The sequence below is a fragment of the Zosterops lateralis genome, assembly GCF_965231275.1.
Source record: "Zosterops lateralis genome assembly, chromosome: 3".
Lineage (NCBI taxonomy): Eukaryota > Metazoa > Chordata > Aves > Passeriformes > Zosteropidae > Zosterops > Zosterops lateralis.
Window position 1 is genome coordinate 35,667,875 of NC_139764.1, and position 22,776 is coordinate 35,690,650.

At 36.7% G+C, this 22,776-nt stretch overlaps 1 protein-coding gene across 1 annotated transcript in view; it reads left to right on the top strand.

Annotated features, from left to right (window-relative positions):
- BIRC6 (baculoviral IAP repeat containing 6) overlaps positions 1-22,776 on the top strand; it is a gene marked incomplete at its 5' end in the record, with an annotated part of 172,856 nt that overhangs the window by 45,111 nt on the left and 104,969 nt on the right. Inside the window, 21 exons of the mRNA XM_083856975.1 lie at positions 1,299-1,430; positions 2,707-2,838; positions 3,091-3,269; positions 3,747-3,877; positions 4,711-4,872; positions 4,980-5,111; positions 5,381-5,478; positions 6,663-6,810; positions 10,892-11,025; positions 12,116-12,262; positions 12,780-12,967; positions 13,653-13,967; positions 14,350-14,449; positions 14,952-15,166; positions 15,332-15,540; positions 15,841-16,187; positions 17,250-17,469; positions 18,390-18,523; positions 21,091-21,228; positions 22,045-22,172; positions 22,594-22,725. Coding sequence (XP_083713101.1) covers positions 1,299-1,430; positions 2,707-2,838; positions 3,091-3,269; positions 3,747-3,877; positions 4,711-4,872; positions 4,980-5,111; positions 5,381-5,478; positions 6,663-6,810; positions 10,892-11,025; positions 12,116-12,262; positions 12,780-12,967; positions 13,653-13,967; positions 14,350-14,449; positions 14,952-15,166; positions 15,332-15,540; positions 15,841-16,187; positions 17,250-17,469; positions 18,390-18,523; positions 21,091-21,228; positions 22,045-22,172; positions 22,594-22,725 — 3,521 coding nt within the window. The remainder of the gene's footprint in view (positions 1-1,298; positions 1,431-2,706; positions 2,839-3,090; positions 3,270-3,746; positions 3,878-4,710; positions 4,873-4,979; positions 5,112-5,380; positions 5,479-6,662; positions 6,811-10,891; positions 11,026-12,115; positions 12,263-12,779; positions 12,968-13,652; positions 13,968-14,349; positions 14,450-14,951; positions 15,167-15,331; positions 15,541-15,840; positions 16,188-17,249; positions 17,470-18,389; positions 18,524-21,090; positions 21,229-22,044; positions 22,173-22,593; positions 22,726-22,776) is intronic.

A 22,776-nucleotide genomic window follows, 5' to 3' on the forward strand; every position in this document is an offset into this window, starting at 1 on the left:
CTTAGTGCTTCAATTTTAAACACTTCTGAGCAAACAGTTTCATGAGTTGGTAATTCCTTGGAGACATTTGATTTAGCTGTGTACTAAATTGCCAGGTTTCTCTGTGAATGCTTTTCAGCAGAGCATACTGATCAGAAGACATGACAGAGCTCTTCCAGAAAAATGACATTTCACTTCCTTACATGCAGTATACTGGAATTTGCTTTATTCTGTTACAAGGTAGAAAAGGCATTGAATGGGAGGTCAGGCAGTCTTGAAAGGACTGGGGAATGTGAGAACACCTTCAAGGCAGCCTTGGCAAAGTTTTTTTTCTTTTTTATTCACTAGGATTGGAGATCCACAACTAACCAACATCTTCTCCAAGTGTAGCTGCATTGCAGTTGTTTCCTTCCATTTTTCAATTTCTTGAGTTTTGGAAGAGGACTTCAGTGACATTTGCCTTTTTTCTGTGCAATATTGAATAAAATAATAGGACACTAATGATCTCATTATAAGGGAAGACAAAGCTACATAATTTATATCTGTGATAGATCTTAACCAAAATGTTCCAGTCCTAGGGAGAAGTAATATTCAACATTGTTTGATGGTTCTTAGAAATGTATAAAAACCTCAGACTGAAATTCAATTAACTCCTGCCTAACTTCTCTCCTTCCATGGGGAGAGAAAGGAACTAAAAATTTAAGATAATGAGACTTAGAGAAGATGTGCAGGGTAGAGTTTATTCAGTCATATTTTTTTATGACAGGAGCCCTGGAAACAGTTAAATATGTAGTGTGTAGTAATGGGAATGCCAGAGACATAATTCTTCCAGTCGGGAACTAATGGTTTTGGTCTGGCAGTTAATTCACTGTATATGCTGCTTGTTAATTTGCTTGCATGTCCTCTTCATCTATAATTCATGTGATCCATTTAATTTGAAAAAGGACTGTGTTTAGGTATTACCAAAATAATGTTTGATGTTCAGCAGGAGCAATCCAGTTATTTTAAGTTTAAATTGTCAAACTTTCAGTACTGGAATCTAATTGCTTAGGAGTAATCTGCAGTTGATTATTAGGGGAAAAGAATTTGGGCAGTATTAAAACAAAACAGGCTCTTACGTGTCATTCAGAAATACTATTTTATTTAACTATTTGCTGCAACTTCAATCCATATGAAAAACATGTCTTGTATACTTGTGAGTTTGTATTAGAAATATTGCTGTGGGTAGAAAGTTGATAATTTTGCCATGAAAATTATCACTTCTGTTTTTCTTGAGCCTTGAACAGTGTTTGAAATCATGCTAATATTTTTATTTCCAGAAGCAGCAGTAGATAGACAGATCACATTTCCTTTATCTCCAGCTCATAATATTGAAGTGGAGAGAAATGGAAAACCAGGACTGGTGGAATTCAGTGAAGAAATGCAGTATATGGATGTAGAGGAACCACAATGTAAGTTTTATTGATCTTATTATACTTCAGTTAAAAATAGAACCTTGCTTTTTTCTTCTTTTAATGATAAATTTGAATTCCTCTGCAAAAATTTCAAAGATGAAAATAGACTAATTTCTGAGCTGTGTTCAAAGTTATTTTTCTCTCTGGTCTGTTTGCTGTATGAGTTGAAAGTTTAACACAAACACACCAGAAATGTCCCAAACTACTAGAGAGGTTTGGTGCTTGCAAGCAGATTAATGTTTATTTGAATTTAGAAATTAAGTAGATTGATATGACACCTTTCTAACTTAAGTTGCTAGCCTGTTTCAGCAGTATTTTACTTGTATTTATGGCTTGTTTTAATATAATTTGTCTTTGCATACCTGGCTTTTGTAAAGATTGCTGCAGTAAACCAAGAAAATAAGGAACAGAACATAAAGAATTCATAGCTAGGCCACAGCACACTGACAGTGCCTGTTTTTATTACGTTTTTGTTAACTAGCACTCTTCCACAAAATGTCTTGGGCTGTGAAAGGCAGTGGGTGGGTCTGAGTGAGGAGAGCTGCAGACTAAATTTTGACAGTTGGAGTGACTCAGTTCTAGAGTGGTGGTTCTTTTTCTTGGTCCTTTCAACAGTCTTACTTTGCACCTTCTTTTCTCTCATGTAACCAGGCTCATCTAGAGCATGACTGTCAAGGTCCTTTCCAACCTAAACCATTCTATGATTCTATGACTCCAAGAAAGGAGGGGTTACAAAGGGTGAGGGGAAGGATCGCAGGGGTGATAAAGGTGCTGAAAGGAGGTGTTTCGTGCTGAGAAAGGAGCAGCAGATGACTGAAGATGATTTCAATAATTTGTATATCCCATAGAAGAAACAAAGCTGTCCTTGTTTTAAATTTATTATTTAGGTGGTGTTGTTTTTAAACAGTGTTGTCCTGCTTCAGTAACAACCCAGTAAGGATTGTGGCTCTGTATATATTGGTTCTTTATTTCATCAGTTGTGTATTTTGTGGCTTTTATAAGCCAGTCAACATATATCTTAATCCATATAATGCAACTGAAAATGGTTTTTAAATTGTCATTTACCTTAATTAATGTCAATTAATTAAGGTAATAATACCTTAATTAATATCTGGAAAATACCTTAAAGTGAACTTCAAGTCATTTTTTATGTAAAGTTAAATGTATTTAGTGATCAGAGTTTGACATGGTGCATTTTTAATCCATGCAAACGATCACATTTTGTGACTTAATCATGGCTAATTCAGATCGATTTTACTCATGTTTTTATAAGGTCTTAGACTGTGTCCATTTCTGGAGGAACACAAGGAAGATATACTTTGTGGTCCAGTATGGCTGGCTACTGGACTTGATCTATCAGGACATGCTGGAATGTTGACACTGACAAGCCCAAAGCTGGTTAAAGGTAAACCCATTTATTATGCTGTTTGCATGAGACCTGTGTGACTGAAGTGCATCTCACACTTCTGTAGTCAGACATTGGTATGTTACTCATTTTTACATTGACAAATTTTTCCGTGTAACACCATAGTGAGTTGCTGTTTCAAATGGATGATAAAGTACTGTAATTAACATGGTTGAGCTGTTCTGTTTACAACTTGCAATCTGTTTAAACTGTGCAAATTCTCCCCCCTCCCTCTTTCTTCTCCACTTTTAGGCATGGCTGGTGGCAAGTATCGTTCATTTTTAATTCATGTCAAAGCAGTGAATGACAGAGGAACAGAAGAAATCTGCAATGGTGGCATTAGACCTGTGGTTAGAATACCTCCTCTAAAACCTCAGACGAACAAGGGCCATTCACTTGCTTCATTGCTGGCAAAAGTTGCAGCAGGCAAGGTAATGAATAGCCAAGGAAGATCTGTGTGTTAGTTGTAGACTTAGTATGACTCACGTCATCTGAAAATGAAACAGCTGGTAGCAGAATTAAGATCCATTAAAAACTACTTTCTAAAGAGGTGACACTGTGTTGACACCTTCAAGAATTAGAGTTCGTGATTTCTAAGTTGTTTCTTTTGTGCAGATTTAATTGAAAAGGTCTGTTCTGCCACTTTCACAATCAGAACACTTGTTTTTGAGACTTCTGTTTCCTTGAGTATTTTCAGTCATTGATAGGTCTTACCCTACTGTGAAGATGTGTGTTGTGTGTATGTGTATTGTTCTATGTCAAAGCAATTAGTGGATAAAAACAGTTTCTTTTGGTACAGTGCTCAAACAGAGAGATTTTAGCAAACTTCTTGCATTTCGCTGAACAGGGTATAAAAATAAATCAGAACCAATGTGATTTATGAATGTTATTTTTTCTGAAAATACAAGGAAAAACCATCTAGCAAAATTGAAGCTACTACTTCTTCAAGAAAATCAGATAATCTGCGAGGCTGTGACTTACTTCAAGAGGTCTCTGTAACAATTCGAAGATTTAAAAAAACTTCAATTTCAAAGGAAAGGTTAGTGGGTGTTTTTTAATCCTGAAGAAATACTAGCTTTAGTTGCACTTCTCATAAAAAGCTTAGTTCTCAAAATACCTCAGGTCAAGATACTATTTCAAGGGTCATTTCATAAGCTTGTTTTATATGGAAAATCCTGTAAATTGCAAGTAAGTGGGCACTATGCTGTGAAAGTTGTGGTAGAATAACACCATGCATGAAATTATATGTTGAGTGGGGGTTTTTTTGCCTGACTTCAAAAGGCAAATGTAAATAAGTTTTCTTGGTAAAACAGATCCATTTTTTAAAGGAAGCATCTTCCCTTTCTATTTCCACATTGCCTTGTTTCTTACAGCAGAAATTATATTATTTGTCCAAAAGTTTAGAATCAAATATAGCCAACAAAGAAGTGGTTGAAGTCTTTGGTTTGGTACTGCAGACCCAGATGCAGATAATACAGTATTTAAAGTGTATTACCAGCTGGCACCCTGCAGTGGTGGCACTGACTGTAACTGGCATAAAAAGGTCAATGAGGCTGCAAAGAGGTATGTGCAAACAGCCAATAAGAGTTCTGTAGATGGTGAAAGTTTGTTTAGGTTTAAAAGTTGCTAGACAAGTTAAAAGCGGGGGGGAAATTTCATAGAAACTTATTGGATGTATTGCAATGTAGGAAGTTCTGTGAGCAGAAAACAGGATGATTGGGAATGTGTGTACAGAAAGTATTGCATATGATTATGTACTGCTTTTACTTTCAGCTAGGATTCTCTTTTTTGCTGCTCCTAAAATAGGATACAAAGCTGGAGAATGGCTGTATTGGATAATTCTGGTTTTTCTTTCCTTCCCGGCCTCCCTAGAGTTCAACGGTGTGCCATGCTACAGTTTTCAGAGTTCCATGAGAAGCTGCTCACCACTCTTTGCAAGAAGACAGAGGACAGTCTGACTACAGAACATGCTCAGAGTCTTGTACTCGACACACTTTGTTGGTTGGCAGGAGTATATTCAAATGGCCCTGGCAGGTAAGGGAGGAATTATGTTCAAACTATTGTGGCTATTTCTCAGTATCAGTTTAGTTAAAAAAAATAATTTTATATAATTCTCTAAAGTATGCAACTTGTTTTCACAGCTCAAAGGAGGGAAATGACAGTTTGCTTTCCAAAACACGTAAATGTGTCTCTGATATTATACGTGTTTGCTTCTTTGAAGCTGGGCGGAGCATAGCTCACAAATGTGCACGATTTCTTGCACTATGCATCAGGTCAGTGCTAATTATTTGCGTATATTTACTTTTGTTTATTTCTGTTCTATATTTGGGTGATTTGCATGCATTCTGAAGTGAGCATTGTGTTCATTAGTGTTTGACATTGAATTCATAAAGCAACAAGATCTGGTAGATGTTCTCTGCAGGAAATATGTGTTTAGGATATGACTGCAAAAAACATCAGTCTTTCAGCTTTATCTTCTGGAGGAGATTTCATCCTTCATTCTTACTTCCTTAAATGTTAAAGTGTCTGTGTTTTTTTGTAGCAATGGGAGGTGTGACCCGAGTCAGCAAGGGTTTGGATCAGTTCTTCTAAAAGCTTTACTTGACAATATGCCTCTTTTGCCTGCTGCTGCCACGGGTGGTACGTATGGAGTGTTTGTTGTCTAAAAAATACACGATACATTTGTTGTTTGTTGTGTTGTGTTGGACTCTCTTGTGAAATTAAAATGAAGTAATTGTTCAGTTAGTACAAAATGCCCCTTGGAGTGTCTGGTCATGAAGTAGACATTGGCAGTTGGTGGAATTTTAAGCAAATAAGCTTGCTTAAACCAGAGCGTGAAGGCTGACGTTTTTGGAAGAGCTTAAGCAAGTTTTCAGAGAATTCTGAAAGGTGTTTAGCAGCAACAGATTCTGTTGATAGACATGACAGTCAGCATGGTCTGTTATTTTTTAAAATTAGGAGACAACCAGGAAACTTGGCAATCAAAATGATGTCGAAGTAGTAGTCCACTTCTGATTCTTCTGCGCTACAAGGAAGTTTAAACTAAATTAAATTTCTTCCTTATCTATATTGCAGTGTAATGGTGTCTTAGCACCTTGTTGAAGCATCTGGAGTGCCAGATGGCATGGGAAGATGACTTCACCCTTGTATTTTGGGTGGCAAGGCCTGCTTTTCACACTAGGACATTGTTGAATTGTTTCTAGCTTGGCATCACCAGTGGGTCTTGCACAAAAATTAGTTTGCATTTCAAAAGGCTTGTTTTACTACCACCCAGGTCAAAACACTTAACACAGTGCTACAGTGGGTATGGAATGCACAGACTGGGAAGGAGAAGGAGGAAGCTGAGATTTGTGTTTCTGTATGGAACCTCCATGCTGTGCTCCCAGAACTGATTTGTATGGAAGCAATTTCTCCAGCAAGTACAGATTAAGGAGAGCAACCAGAGTCAGAGAGTGAAATGAGAAAAAGTTGGCTCTGAAGTTATGGCTTGGCTCTGATGGGATTGGAACCCATAGCCGAGCACTTTAATATATAAAGAGTATTTTGATTGTTGTGAGCAGGAGCAGTGAAAGAAGTGTCCAAAACTGTCTCTTGGGAACATTTTTTCCCTTCAATTACGTGTTAGTTGATAAGAGAATCAGAAGTACTTGAAGAAACTTATGATTACAGAATAATTCTTAGTTGAAGTCTCTCAAGAAAGAGGAAAGGGTAGAATATCTCCTAGTCTGTATTCAGACTTCCATTGATAATCCTCAGAAGTATGCTTTCTCAGTGAAAAATTTGTATTACGTTTCATGTGGAATAATTATTTTTTTTAAATGCAGGATCTGTGTATTGGTATTTTGTGTTGCTGAACTATGTAAAGGATGAAGATCTGGCAGGATGCAGCACAGCTTGTGCATCATTGCTGACTGCAGTGTCCCGGCAGCTGCAGGATCGCCTAACACCAATGGAGGCACTACTTCAAACAAGGTATTGAGAAATGGGGTTGTTGTAAACTTAATAAAAACAAACCCAACAGCTGTCTGCTGCCATCCTTTGGTGTTCTGATAAAGATGGTGTGTTACACTTCACTGTATTTGTCTGAGCAAGGATTAATTTGCTGAAGTTCTGGAAAACAGTTTTAACTTGTGCAAAATTAAAGTTGAATTTTATTTCTATCTCACATTTTACACCTGCAAATGTGTATGTGGTATTTGAGGTCTGTGCAATCCTTAATTTAGTATTTATGATTTTTAATGTAAGGACTAACACAGTATGTCCTATTTTGACTCTTATAGGGGATTAAGTATACAGAATAGTTTCAGTTTGGTAAAGTGCTTCACAAAACTATAGTCTTTCAGTAGGCTGACCATACATTTAATGTATTTCTTTTGAAGGCCAGATTCTAGGTGTAGGGACCTGGAGTAATTTACTGGGGATGCAGGTTCTTCTTTGAAATTACTTTAATTAAAGTATCAGTATATTTAGGACTGTGATGTTGCTTCTTTTGCATATTGATCTGATTGGCCGTTTAACTTTGGATTACAAGTGTTTTCCTCAAAGTCAAATATGATCAAAGTAGAAAAGGTTTGGTGGAGATTAGTTACAAATTTTTTTTAAAAATTGAAAATTTAGTAGAAAATGTAGTAAGGGAAGTTATGGAGGAGAGAGGATCTCTTTATTTTTCTTTTGTTTTTAAAGAACTATAATTCCAAAATACTTCATAAAAACTTAGTCTCGGATGTTACACTTGGATCCTTACCCTGCTGTCTGCTGCATTTCTCTACTTAGTTCTTAATTTATTTCACCATCTGAAACCCTTGCAGCTGCTTAGAAGACTTATTGCAGCAATAGAAATGGTATCTGGAAAAATTGAGAATTTTGAAAAATAAAATGAACTGAACCAAATGGAGGAGAAAATTCTGAAAATTACACTTGACATGAGAATGGCACCTTTCTGTGGGAAATGAATTGTTCCTTCATCTAAATTGCTCCCAAGTACTTTCTTTAAACAGAAAAATAGAAATAAAATAGAAAGTTTTCCTTTCCAGTTGCCTGCTTTTGGATTTGGTGCATGTGACATTTCTGGTGAGCACAATTGTCTGTATGGCAAGGGAAGGTTTCTTAAGTGAGCCCATTCTTGATGTCCTTCAAGCTTAGATTTTCTGAATGTTTCTAGACAGTGTTTTACTGATTTTCTTCTTGGATCTTAATTTGCTTTCTCTGTAACCCCATAGGTAGTTTAAGAATAGCAGCAAAATCCTTATTTGATTGCAATAGCTCTCTAGGAAGGACTGGCTATTTCTTGATTTAGTTTACCAATTCAAGCAAAATTTGTGGGCTTTTTCTTATGCCTATGGAACAAGAGAGTACTGTCATTTTGGGGTTTTGCTTTTTTGTGTTTGCATTTTTTTAAAAGAGAAATTAGTAGGCAGCCACAGCTTTCCCCTTTCCCCCTTTCCTTTCCCTAATTATATTCTATCTTTTTTGTGTGCATTCGTATTGCAGAGTTTTACTGTTGTATTTTTCCTCTTTGTCATTGGTCCCAGGTGCAATAGCCTAACATCTGGTAATCAGCTAAAAGCAGATGTTTAATTAACAGATCTGCACATTCATGGGAGAGTAATACTCATTTTACTATCACGTGCTGCAATAAATCAAGTAAAACTTGCAAGGATAAGGCCAGTAGGGTGTGTTACATGATTTGCAGTTCAGAAAACAACAAAAAAAAAGCATTTCAGATAGGATTTTTTGGCTGTCTTACAAAAAAAACTGGTTGGTTTTGTCTCTAGCAAATCTGAGAATTTCTCCAGCCCATTCTTGGAAGTACCAGAATCACGTAGTCATGGAATTAAATTATTCTAAATATTGAAAGGTCTCACATGGTTTAATTACAATCATTAGCACTTGAACTGTCTCCTGCTCACATCTAATCTGAAAACTCTCTGGCTGCTATTAAAGCCTTTTAGTGCTTGTGTCCTGCCCACAGTGCATTGGCACTGGAGAGCAGATTCTTTCATTCTAAACAAGTTCTGGATGTTTGGTGTGTATTTGTGTCTTCAATGTATTCACCAGATCTGTGGTCATTCTTAAAGCATTTCCTTGAGCTTCTTTGGTCCTTATCTTCCTTGTCTTGTGATACAAAATTTTAGACATTATTCCGGTTGAGGGCTCTGATGAATGAAGCAGAAGAGGTATTTTGCATTGTTTATGTTCATTACTGCACAGATGCATAAGGTGATTGATGAGTTTTTACGTGACATTCTTGATTTAGTTTGGTTTGGTTTTTTGTTGCTATACCTTCTATATCCTTTTGTGAAAAGGATTGCTAATGAAGCTTAAAACAGTAAACCTGATAATTCCTGCTCAAGAACGGATAAAAGGCACTATGCTTTTTGAAATAAATCTGTGTTGGACAGAACAAATGAAACCCTTTGTAGTACATTCAGATTCTACTCTACAGTGCTCTTGCAGAATTTTGACATTTTATGACCTGCTTACTTAATAAATCAAATTCTTTGTTTAAAACATGTAAGTAATCAGTGTTAGTGTTGGAGCTGACCTGATTTATTGAATGTTTAAATCTGATGTCCAAAGCAGGCTGTGAAGATACTGCATTGAATTTTGTCTGAGCGTTTTTGTGTGTTTTAGTAGCCCCTCTACAGAAGCGTTGCTGTCTTGGCTGGCATATGAAAAAAGGTCAGGCAGCAAACACATCAGTCTTGTCAGATGTGCAGCATGCACTGGCCATGTCTAACGCGTGTTTGTAAACAGCAACCAAGTTTATCTTGTGATGTTCTGAGTATAAAGTTATTTAAAATTTGCTGCCTTGTAAGTAACTTGGTTGGGAAATGTAATGTTAAATGTGTTGGTCTGTAATTCTCAGATGATCTCCAGCAATTATTGCACTTTTTTAAGATCGTTCATCATTTTCTGATAATTACACTCGTAGTATTGTGTGGCCAAAAGCGCAGAGCCCAGCTAATGTGGAAGCATTTTAATATTCAGAGAAGTCTAGAATCTATTTTTACCTTGTTGCTGGTGGTGTATTCATGTAGACATTTGCACTATTTTGATTACTTGGTCAAAAAAGACATTTAAACATTCCAGCCTTCTCAGCATGCTGGGGCTTTTTACCTCATCTGGTAAAGAGAAACTACTTGGAGGCAGAGGGAAAAGAGGTGGAAGAATTTACTGTCCCTGCTGATGTGTTTGTGGAAATATTTCAGATTTCTTTTGTCTCTTGCCAAGGTGCAGAGTGTTATGTTTTTCACTTTTGTACCTACACAGATGGATTCTTTCGTTCTACTCTGGCTTAGTAATTTGGCCTGATTTCCATTCTTTTCCCCTTCAGTTGGTAGTAATAGGTATTGGTAAACACTAGAAAACCTCACTTCCAAACAAAACCACAAATGAACAACAACAAAAAAAACCCCCCGCTTTGTGATTTTGGTATCACTTTGGAGTTTCCTTTTTCTCAGCTTATAAAATCCTAATTGATTTGGGACCACTTTGAGTGATGGTGCTATTTTTTCCCCTCCAGCACTGCCAGAGTAAATGTTAAAAGTTTCCCTCTGTTGAGGTATTTATCACAAATGTTGATTGGTATGCCCAGCAGCATTTCCTTTTTTAATTCGTTCTTCAGCTCGAAGTGAAGCTGAGGTGGAATTTCTTCTGCTGTTTTGAAACAGTACTGTGTTTTTATTGACTTCAGACTAATGTCTCATTTACCATGTTCAGGTGTGTGTATTGCTGTGGCTCATTGTCTAAGGCTTGTAGTTCTATTTTCCATGCCTACTGTGATTGTGTGTCGTCTTTCCAGAGCAGTATTACATCTTCAAAACTCTTAAGTAATTAAGAGTTACTTACTTAGCATTATAAACTGTCTGAAAATTCCATCTAATAAATTATTTTAATAAAGTATAAGTAAGTGATAATTTCTAAGATGTGTTGAATGAACAGAATAGTTTGGAATGTAATAAATCCTAATGCCGAAATATTTGGCCTTTTACTGTAAATAATTTTGTATGAGTTCCTATTGTGTGAATGGTGCTGTTCCTCTTATTTGCAGATATGGGTTATACAGTTCACCTTTTGATCCAGTTCTGTTTGATTTGGAAATCTGTGGCTCTTCTTGTAAAAATGTATACAACAGCAGCATTGGAGTACAGTCAGATGAAATTGATTTGTCTGATGTTCTGTCAGGTATGTATGTTTAGCAGTGATTGATTGTGGTAGAATTGGTAAATCTCTATTACACCGTTTTCTTTTCATGAAGATGTGATTTTATACTCCCCAGCCAAGCTGAAGTCCAAGGTGTTCTCTTCCTCTTGGTGTCTTTTACATTTCCTGTGGCCTTAGGCCAAGGAGAAGAAGCCTCTTTCTGGAATCTCCTATTTTCTTATCCTGTAGAATATCTCAGGGTAGAGATTAAACAGAAAGGCTGCTCTCATTCCCTGATGATTCCAGTCATTTAGGAATCATCTGTCACCTCTTTTAAGTGGCTTCCTTGAGGTGTGTTATTGAGGCTAGCAACACTCATAGGCAGAGAAACCTAAATGGATTTCTCTTAAGTTGGGAAGATGCCATATGGCATTCCTCTACTTAAATATAAAGGTTTAATGAGGTATTTTTTTCTGTTTTAGAGGAGTTAAAATACCTGAAAAGCATATTTGTGTCTGTCTTTTCGGATAAATTCATAAGTGAATCTTTAGGCCCTGCAAGGGCCGAAAGAAGTAGATAGTTTTTACCTATCAGGAAGTTCTTTTCATAGCAAGAGTATTTATCAGTCATAGTGACTCCTTTCCTTCTCTTATGTGCTATTGTCTTTCTCCTTCCTATCCCTTCCTGCATACAACTCTGTGAATTTGTTTGGATGTTGATTAATAGTCTGGGTTTTATACTAAATTCATGTATAATCTTAGTTGGTCTGACGGTTTCTTCCTCTTCCTTTCTGGTAACATCAGTGTATTTTTGCAAGCTACTTTGCTTTCAGTGTACAAATAATAGAGCATCCATATATAATTTATTTCTGGAATTAAGAGAGCTATACTGCACTTCTGTCACAGTTGACAGTTTGGCTTACTAATATACTCTCTTCAGATTTGACAGCATTATCATTTAAAAAATATACTTCAGTTTATATTGAGGAATAGTGATAGTTATTTTTCTTCTACAACAGGAACTAATAAAATATATGCATTGTATTTAGTTGTCCCTTTTGACACTTCATGACTTGAAATGTCGCTATCAAGAAAACATTGGCTGACTGTGCAGATACATGTTTCTCTTTCAGGAAATGGGAAAATAAGTAGCTGTGCAGCTGCTGAAGGTAGTTTTACTTCTCTTACTGGACTTCTGGAAGTTGAACCTCTGCACTTTACCTGTGTTTCAACAAGTGATGGAACTAGAATAGAAAGGGACGATGCAAGTACGTTTACTGGTATATACAATTTTTCATTTTTTCTACTTAGCATAGTTCCACAATACATTTTTAATTGAACATAATGGTACTGTTTGACAAACTGAGTGCTTGTGGTTTTGCAAGTGTTGAAATGGTTTTTTCTGTGGTTTGTTTTTTCTTAAATAATTTCTATATATGAAGTTGAACTTCTTGGATCTTAGCAAACCAAGTGGATTTAAAAAATATTAATTTGAATCCATTTGTTTCTATTGGACAGTATAACCTACAAGCTTGCATCTTTACCTTACAGCCTTTTTTGAATTCTAGAGCTTTTCTAGGTGGCTTTTCTGTAATCCAAGTGTTATGTGTATGACCAGTGTGCATAGTCTATAAACCATATACTTCGTAACTCAAGATGATGTTATCTTGTAGCAGGAACTGGATAAAAAGATATTTCTCCTGTTTTTACATCACTCTGAACAATTAATAAGGAATTAAAGGTGTGTTTTATAATTTCTACATACATGTTTTGTTTTGTTTGTTTGTTTCATGCCAGTGAGTACCTTTGGGGTTACCCCAGCAGTTGGTGGCCTCTCATCTGGAACAGTTGGGGAAGCCTCGACAGCACTGAGTTCAGCAGCCCAGGTAGCTTTGCAGTCTCTCTCTCATGCAATGGCCTCAGCCGAGCAACAGCTCCAGGTGCTGCAAGAGAAACAGCAGCAGCTTTTGAAGCTTCAGCAACAGGTTGGAGGCTATTTGGCTCTTTTTAGTGCTGTATCTAAACTTGGAAAGCTGAGAAAGTAGTTGCAGAGCTAGTTGCCTTTTTTTTTTCTCCATAGTGTATTTGAGGAAGGAGCTGCTCAGCACTCTGGTTTGCTCGTCTTAAGCAAAGTGCTGGGAGTGTCTCCCCTGCTGCTTTGGTCTTTCAGACATAGTTTTTGTATATAGTTTTTTAAGGATGGGTTGGGAGTTTGTAATAAAAACTAAGTCTTCATAAGTAAGTATATCAGTCTGAAATTGAAAAAGCATACTGAAATGAAAAGCAGAGGTCCTGACACAGGGAAGTGCCAGTCATAAAGCCATTGTTAGTTGGCCAAGCTATTGTTAGTGGGCAATGCTTGGCTGTGTTGACTCTACTTTGCTGTTCAGTGGTAGGGTGGGTTTTTTTGTTTTGTTTTGTTGTTGTTTTTTTTTTTGTTGTTGTTCTATCTAATTACTCATGTTCCTCAGCTCATGAGTCAAATTAAATAGATAGTTTAATAGTTTAATTTTTCAGCTTATAGTTGGTCATCCAACTTGGCTAGATTGAAGGTAGCTTAGGTTTACTAAGTGCAGTTGTATAATCAAAATTGAACTTGTAGCTCAATACTATTCCCGTATTCACAAGTGGTATTATCTGCTACATACGTTGCTTTCATCTTCTCCACAGAAAGCGAAGCTGGAAGCAAAACTGCATCAGACAACAGCAGCAGCAGCAGCAGCAGCATCAGCAGTTGGTCCTGTTCACAACTCCGTGCCTTCTAATACAGTAGCAGCTCCAGGGTTCTTCATTCATCCTTCAGATGTCATTCCACCCACCCCAAAAACAACTCCTCTCTTCATGACTCCACCTTTGACTCCACCTAATGAAGCAGTTTCTGCCGTTATTAATGCAGAGCTTGCTCAGCTTTTTCCTGGTTCAGTCATTGACCCCCCAACAGTTAACCTTGCAGCACATAACAAAAATACAAGCAAGTCTAGAACGGTAATTATTTTCTTTTTCTTAGAGAAACAAGATGCTGTAAGCATTTCCAGGGTCTTAATTTGTACTTGAGTACTAGTAAATATATGTTTATTTGGGTGAGACGTGAAAACTATGTCACTAAATTTATGCCATATGAAAAGAATTTAGGAAAGCCAGATAGTATTGTTACAGTACCTCATATGCTTTCTCTTTATTGGTACTAGCTTAACTGTGTAAGGAGTTATTAATCCTTTGAACTTAGTAGTTCAAACTTAGTGTTTTGATGGTTCATGCTCAAATCTAAGTGTAGTGAGGTGTTGTCAAAATGGTACGTCTTTAACAGGTCACAATAAATGCATAGATTTTAATCACTTAATTTTACTGATGTTTTTCCACTCCTCAGAATCCACTTGGATCTGGCCTTGCTCTTGCAATATCTCATGCTTCACATTTTCTTCAACCTCCACCTCATCAGTCAATTATTATAGAGCGAATGCACTCAGGTAAAACCACAATTCCTAATAATAGTTTTGACACATGTTCTAGTAAGAAATGGAATATTTTCTGGAGCCTTTAAATAAGTTGCTTAGCTACAATCTCTCTTACCTTTCCAGAGTAAAGATATTTCTCAGTTTGCATTCTGTCGTGTCTGTGAGTTTAAGACCTAGCACTTGGCGATAGTTGAAAAATCCTGGAGACTTGGGGAATATATTGGGTCTCTCAACAGAGCACCTGTTCAAAAAATAATGCATAAAAAGCAAAACAGCTTCATTTAAGTTGGTGCCAAAATTTTCTTCTCAAAGTGTACAAGCTGTAGTGAGAGTTTCTGAGATTGTACAGCTATTTTTAACCTCAAGTATACAAATATACCTTTTAAACAATGAATAAATCTTTATATACCTTTTAAACAACACATAAACAGTGCCTTTATTGTTTGAGAAGTAACATGTCTTGCTGGTTAGCACACACTGATCTTTCAGGCAATCCTATGTTTTCCTCACCTAGGAGCAAGAAGATTTGTGACCCTGGATTTTGGAAGACCTATATTACTGACAGATGTATTGATTCCCACTTGTGGAGATTTGGCTTCTTTGTCCATTGACATCTGGACTTTAGGAGAAGAAGTAGATGGAAGGCGACTGGTAGTGGCTACTGACATCAGCACACATTCACTTATTTTACATGATTTGTTGCCACCCCCAGTCTGCAGGTTTATGAAGGTAAAAAGATCTTTTAGGTTCTTTGTTAGTATATGAATTTTCACTTAAGCTCTCTTCAGACCAAACTTTTGCTGACTATAAAGTTTTAATGTGTTTTTGACTTGGTGTTTATTTTTCCTGGTTTGATACAATTGTGTTACAATATGGTTGCATGATTTCTTTCAGATCACTGTCATTGGTCGATATGGTAGCACAAATGCCAGAGCAAAAATCCCATTAGGATTTTATTATGGCCATACCTATATCCTACCCTTTGAAAATGAGCTGAAACTAATGCATGATCCCCTCAGAGGAGAAGGTGAAGCAGCAAATCAGCCAGAAATTGATCAACATTTGGCAATGATGGTTGCATTGCAAGAAGACATACAGTGCAGGTTAGCAAAAAATAAAAGGTGTATTTGCTAATTATTATTAATGTAAAACACAAGGATATCATAATGTTACAGATTTTTTTCCTTCCCATTATATTCTTCAGACCAAAAAACACTCTGCTGTTATAAAGTTGTTGTGAATATCTTTATAGCAGTAACAAAGACTACACTGTATTCTTTCCTTATGTGTTTTAACAACGCATTCACATTGGACCAGAAGTTGTCTTCTGGCAGGGTGATTGTCAAATGTATTGCTGTTTGCTAATGTGTATCAAATTGTGCTTTTTGAATATTTCCCTTTAGGTACAATTTGGCCTGTCATCGGTTAGAAATCCTCCTGCAGAGTATTGACCTGCCACCACTCAATAGTGCTAACAATGCCCAGTACTTTTTGAGAAAGCCAGACAAGGCAGTAGAAGAAGACAGCAGAGTATTTTCTGCTTACCAGGACTGCATTCAGCTGCAGCTTCAACTCAACTTGGCTCATCATGCTGTTCAGAGACTCAAAGTAGCTTTAGGTGCAAGCAGGAAAACGCTGAAGGAACAATCTGATCCAAAAGAGTTGATTCAGATGTCATCCACAGAACAGTTACGCACCATCATTAGATACTTACTGGATACTTTGCTCAGTTTGCTGCATTCGTCCAATGGTCAGTATTTTTTTGAGGGTTTGATTTTTTTGTCATGTCAGTAGAAACATTATGCAAGTATTTCTATTTCTGGACCTGCACTTTTCTACCATAAGACCATTAAACTATGTTTAGATGTAGAATCATAGAAATGTAGAATGGTGTTTGAGTTTGAAGAGATGTTAAAGATTATCTAGTTCCAGCACCCTGCCATGGAGGGTGACACCTTTCACTACACCAGGCTGCTCCAAGTCACATCTACTGTGATTTTTAGTAGCTGATAGCATACATTGTAAAGTGTTACCAGTGGCATCAAGCTGGCCTAACCACTCCCTGAAAAGAACAGGAGAAGGTGTCAAGATCCTTCTCACTTTTGTGTAGTCCTGGCTGCATATTTCTTTCTTCAGATAGCCATATGATCCTTCTGTGGGATGATTCGGTTTGCTGAAGTAACAGAAAACTGCCCAGGCAGAATAGTCTTGTGGTTTTCACAGGCAGAGTCACCTTGTGAAAGGATCTGTGAGCTTTGAGGCCTGTGCAATGCTGGGGGTGGATTAGCCAGTTAGAAGCAGGCCAAGGAAGCAGAAATTGCCTCGAGCATTGTGGTGGTAGTGAACTCATAAAACCAGTATTTCTAGTTACTTCACTGTTTTTTGATATCCAATAAAGATTTTTATTTCCTAAGCTTGCCATTGAAAGATGTCTTGGAGAATTGAAATTGAAAAATCTGAGTAGGAGTTGGTAGTATTTAAAAAAAAAAACAAAAAGAAATGGAAGATTGTTCTATTAATAGGTTGTCGTGTTATTTTCTGTGCCAGTTTATTCTAAAGCATTATTTGGTTTAATTTTTTCTTTGTGTAGGTTCTGTGGGAGTATTTGCACTGACATAATATTGATTTGGTTTTGACCAAATGGCCTGGTCTTTGAGTTACCTACAAATCACTATCTCCTCATATGTTCCTGCCTCCTTTACTCCTCTGCCAGTTAGTCTAATTGTAGTCATTTTAAAAATTTACTGCAAACTTTTTCCTATGTTTTCAAGTCATTGTCTCTTTAAACAGAGGTGTTCTCTTTTCTTAAAAGGGCACTCAGTTCCTGTGGTTCTGCAGAGTACTTTTCATGCTCAAGCTTGTGAAGAGTTATTTAAACACCTGTGTATCAGTGGAACCCCCAAGATACGATTGCATACTGGCCTTCTGCTTGTTCAGCTCTGTGGAGGTGAAAGGTGGTGGGGTCAGTTTCTCTCAAATGTACTGCAGGAATTATACAATTCAGAACAACTTCTCATATTTCCACAAGACAGGTAAGGTATAAATCTGTATTGATACATTACCTGTGGATCAGTGAAGTAATAACTCAGCATTGGAATTGACAAAATGGGACTGAAGGATACTTAGCCGTGGTTTTCATTGATTTAAGAAATAGACCCAAAAAAGTACTGCCAATGATAAATGTCCAATTGCAGTTATTTGTTGTACCTGTTTGGTTGTTACACCACAAATACTTGCTATTTTTTCTTACTTGGAAATCTTCACATACCTAGCAGGATTGTTCTCCAGTGTCAGAAATGGCCTTCTGCGTTATCAGGGTTTAATGTACCCTCATCATAGAGCTGCTCTTCTCCAGTATTTGCAAGTGGGATTGAGACTGGAAGGTTCACTATTAGCATTCACTGCAAAACACTGCACTGAGATAAGAGCAAGAATGTGTAGAGTTGAGCACTGAATGTTAGATGTATTGATTATTTCAGATTATTGATTGAGGCCTTTAACATTCTAAATGTTAGCATTTTATTTTAATCAAACATATTTGCTGCTTAGTGGATTTCTGCCTTCTTTTTGAATAGCAACAGCTATATTTTCGTATCTTTTTAAAATTCATAAATTCAAGGATATAAGAATCCATCAATTTAATTCTCTTTCCCTGCTATCAGTAATATGTAATAGGAAATAAAATGGATGAGATGTTGCTTCACATGTGGAAGACTCTGCTGACATCTTCAGGGTGAAAGAGAAGATGTTCACCCTAAAATGTTGCATTAACCTTAACACTGATAGAATGTGAAATCCAGTCTATTTGCTGGGCCACAGCATTGCTTTCTGTAGCAACCTGTCTGTGTCTCAGATGAAAGTTTAGGACAATATTGTTATATAAGGGGTGTTGCAGGATATTATTGATTCTGAAAAAGAAATAAAATCTTAAATATGTAAATTTTATTTTTAGGGTCTTCATGTTGCTTTCTTGCATTGGCCAAAGATCGCTTAGCAACAGTGGTGTTTTAGAAAGTTTACTTAATCTCCTGGATAACCTGCTGTCACCACTGCAACCTCATTTACCTGTGCACAGAAGAACTGAAGGTAGCCTTCTAATTTGGGAGATTATTTTCATATTCATTATAAACTAGAAAATTGAGAGACTAACTCATGATTTTTGGTGTATTAAAAGAAGAAATTGCTTGTTCACGATATTTCTAAAACACAGTTGTCTTTTAAAATGTGATGAATCTTCTTGTTCTTTAGGTGCTAAAAGAGATTCCTTCCCCCACCCCATTAAAACCTGAGCAAAATCTATTTGATTGTTTGTAATTCAGCTAGGAAGTTTTGGCAGAGTGGGGGGAGCATTCAGTGTATAGACAGCTCTAGTGGATGACTTTGAGTTTAATGTTTGGAAAGAAATGCAACTTTTTGCTCATGAGATCCTTTTCAAGTTTTTGAGGTGAAACAGACACAAAGACAAGTTTGTTACATGTATCTGCATGGTTTCTGCAAACTACACAGAGTTTGTTCCTGTGGAACTTATTGTAATTACAAGGAATTTACATTTTTTTGATCCTAAAAATTTACTGAAATTACATTCTGTGAACCTGATTTTCTTTGAGTGTTCTCTTAACTACCCCAAGGTTGACACAAATTCTTTCTTTTGAAAAACATCACACTCTAGGCTATTTAATTTGTTAGGTGCAGATAGCAAAACATCATAGAAGATGAGGTGTTTAAAATTCTTATCTTTGTGAGGTCTGTAAAGTGCCAGCTGAGACTCTGTCCTTAGTTTTCCCTTGTGTCCTGATGTTAACAGACTTAACAGCTGGTGTCAGAAGCTGTCTTATTGCTTCCTACTGATCTACCATGTGCTTTCTCTATTGGGACCATATCCTGCTATAGTCTCTAACTAGTTTGAGGCAAACCCAAGCTTACATCTCCTCTACCTCTGTTTGCACTCTCCCCACAGCTTCCAATTCCTTTCATAGCTCTTGCCTTACTAGTTGTCCTCATGGAGGACTTTAGGAAGCAGAAGTAACTGATACTTCAGAGCTTTATTTGCTGGTCTTCCAGCTTCCTTCCTCCTGGACAGTACAGGTGAGTACTAGGGCAATATTATGTGTGGTGGAAGCATCAGGTATGGCAGAAGAAATTCCTATTTGAGGACTATCACACATAAATCAGGGTCAAAGGGGTGAAAACTTACTGGGGAAAAAGTGAAAAAGCAAAGGAAGATCAGAGCAAGAGGTGAGTGTTATGGGTGAAGAGAAGTTGTAAAATTTGAGGTCAGAAGAAGAAAAAAGGAATGAGCAAAAGACACTTGGAAGGGAGGGAGGGAGAGAAGCTGAGAAATTTGATTTTTTTTTTTTTTTTTTTTTTTATTTTTTTTTTTTTTTTGAGAGAGAGAGATAAAATGAGATAAAATAGTCTTGTTCTAACAGATGTGTGTAAAGGTATGTACTTCACTCTGCAGCAGGATCCTTTCTCTTTATTCTGCCATCTAAAAAGGTGTGTACTGGTCACCAGTGCTCCTCATTTCTGTTCTTGCAATTTAGTCTGTATTTCCAGTCCAGGTTCTGTTATGGACCTGCTGGGGTCCTTCCTCTGCCTGCATGGGATGGGCTGCTTTCTGTCAGAGTGTGCTGAGGAAACTGCAGTTAACAAGTCAGACTGCATCCTACTCTTGGATGCCAGCAGCTACATGTGATTTTGGATGGATTGTTTCTATGCCTTAGTTTTCTTGTTTGGTCTGTATTTAATAATGGTTTGAATTAATTACTGCTTTTTTGAGGTCAGTGCATGAAAAGCACAGTGTAGTTAAATGTGGCTCAGCACAGTGAACTGATAAGAAATTGTGGGTGTAACCTCTAGTGCTGATGTCTCTGCTGTATTGACATTGTAGCATTATGCCATTGGCATAATGGCTGTAATTAAGTGGTCATTATTTGTAGGTTTCTGGTTTTGTGGAGCAGTCATAAACTTTAGAACTGTTCATTTAGATTTCTGTGTGCACAAAGATTTTTCTTGCATGATGTGCAGGATAAGGTTTTTTTCCTTTCTGCCTGTACAAAAATATGGCATTTGAAGTGTGAGACTGAAATAGGCATTAGCCAGTTGATAGTGCCACTAGCATGGTTCACCTAGTCTGAAATCACTCTTGGCTTTCCTGCACCTTATTCAGATGCTACATGAAAAGACACTAATGGAGAGGTAAAGATGGAGGTGTCTGTATGCATGGTTATAACTATCTTATTGGAGACCTGCTTGGTGGAGGGATTGCACACTGTGGAGTTTGAGATATCTACTTCATGTGCTTTAATGCAAACAGCTGTCATTAGCTGCTTATAGTATTATTATACTTGGTATTTATGAAATTTAGACATAAAATTTTTGACTCTTTTTAAGAAAAATGCTGCTTAATTTTTGGCTTGAACAGTTGAGGTGAAGCTTTTGACTTCCAGCTTCATTCAGACTAAGAGAACAGTGACATTTTCATTTACATCTAGGTTTTATACTGATTTCTTCCCCCATTTATGAGCGCTCAGACTCTTAACTCTCCTTTTGAAGAACAAAAAGGGGAGTGGAATCTTTGGCCTAGTGAAATGTGTATTGTTTGTTATGTCTTCAGAAATTTATTAAGACACTGAAATTGGTTTATTTTTAAGGAGTTTTAGATATTCCCATGATCAGTTGGGTTGTAATGCTGGTGTCCAGACTACTGGATTATGTAGCCACTGTTGAAGATGAAGCAGCCACAGCGAAGAAACCTCTGAACGGAAAAGAGAGGGAACGATTTTTGACAGGTACCTCACATTTATTATCAGAACTTGATTCTACGGGTATTGCTCTGGCACCTATTCAAATACATAAAATGCATTTTCTATTCACTTGAAAAAAGAGATTTTAAAAGTGCATGTTGTGATCTTCTTATTTTGATTCATGTCTGCTTATTTACATCCCCATCTCCTTATAAATACAATTTCCTTCATTTTTTCAAGTGAAAAATGCAGGATTGATTTTAGTTTGTAAAACGTAATATTACCCTGTGACTGAGACTTTACAATTGAGAGTGCACCATGTCGACACAGTTCATATTGTGAGAAAGGGCCAGCAGTGTGACTTCATAAATGTTTTGGTATTTGTATCCACTATTTTAAAATGTGTTTTTTGTCTGGTTTTCATTTATTTCATAATAGTAGTAGTAGTAGTAGTAACAATGATGATAATGATGGTAATAATAATAATAAATGCCACACATTGTTATCATTATTATCATTGTTATTATTATTTTGATTAGCTGTGGTTTTCTTTTAATATCCTTTCTAAAAATTAAAATGCAACTTTTACATTCATCTCTTTTTACTTAGGACAGAGTTGCTTGCCTGCTTATATGTTCTAAGAATAATGAAAAGAAGATGGTACCACTGCATTTTAAAATCACACAGAAATGCTACTATGAGTAGGGATAGTTGAATAATGCCAAGAGTTAGATTTAGTTTGTTTCTTTAGTACTTCATGTATGGACATGCTAACCATTGAAACATAAAGGCTTTTCTCTAGAGTTAAATGAAGTTTAATAAGATGGATTAATTTTTTTTTTTTTACTTTATTTCCATTAGGAAACCAGTGGAGTTTTATAAATAATAGCCTTCACACTCAGAGTCTGAGCAGATCTACTAAAGGCAACAGTAGCCTGGATAGACTGTATTCCCGAAAGATCAGAAAGCAGCTTGTGCATCATAAACAGGTGACTTCCTGCACGGTAGTGGCTTTTTTCACAGAAGTATGTCTCATTTATAGGATATCTCATTTCTTGAAACAACAGCTTTGGCCTTGGGACTCATTCAGCCTTGCTTTTGCATAGGTCTGATTCTGTAGCTAAAGGCTGCCTAACTTCTTTGACATTCATCTAAAACCATGGGGCAAGGGATCTACTGGAAAAACAAATGTTGGAGTGTACTGTTGTACTCTGTTGGACAATAAATATAATGTACTTTCTACATAAATCTGAGTACACCGGAGTACAAGCACCTAAGCTGTGATTTAAAAGTATTTTAAAAGCTCAAGTGACAGTTTGAACTGAAGATTGCTATCATGTGAACATACTGATCCTTTTAACATCTTATTGCTTTAAATTTTCATTTATTCCTATTAACATTTTCTTTTAGCAACTTAACTTATTAAAAGCAAAACAGAAGGCTTTGGTGGAACAGATGGAAAAAGAGAAAATACAAAGCAACAAAGGATCATCATACAAACTTTTAGTAGAACAGGCAAAACTAAAGCAGGCTACTTCAAAGGTATGATGCTCTGAAACTGTAACTGACTTCTTGTCCTTTGTGTGAAAAAAC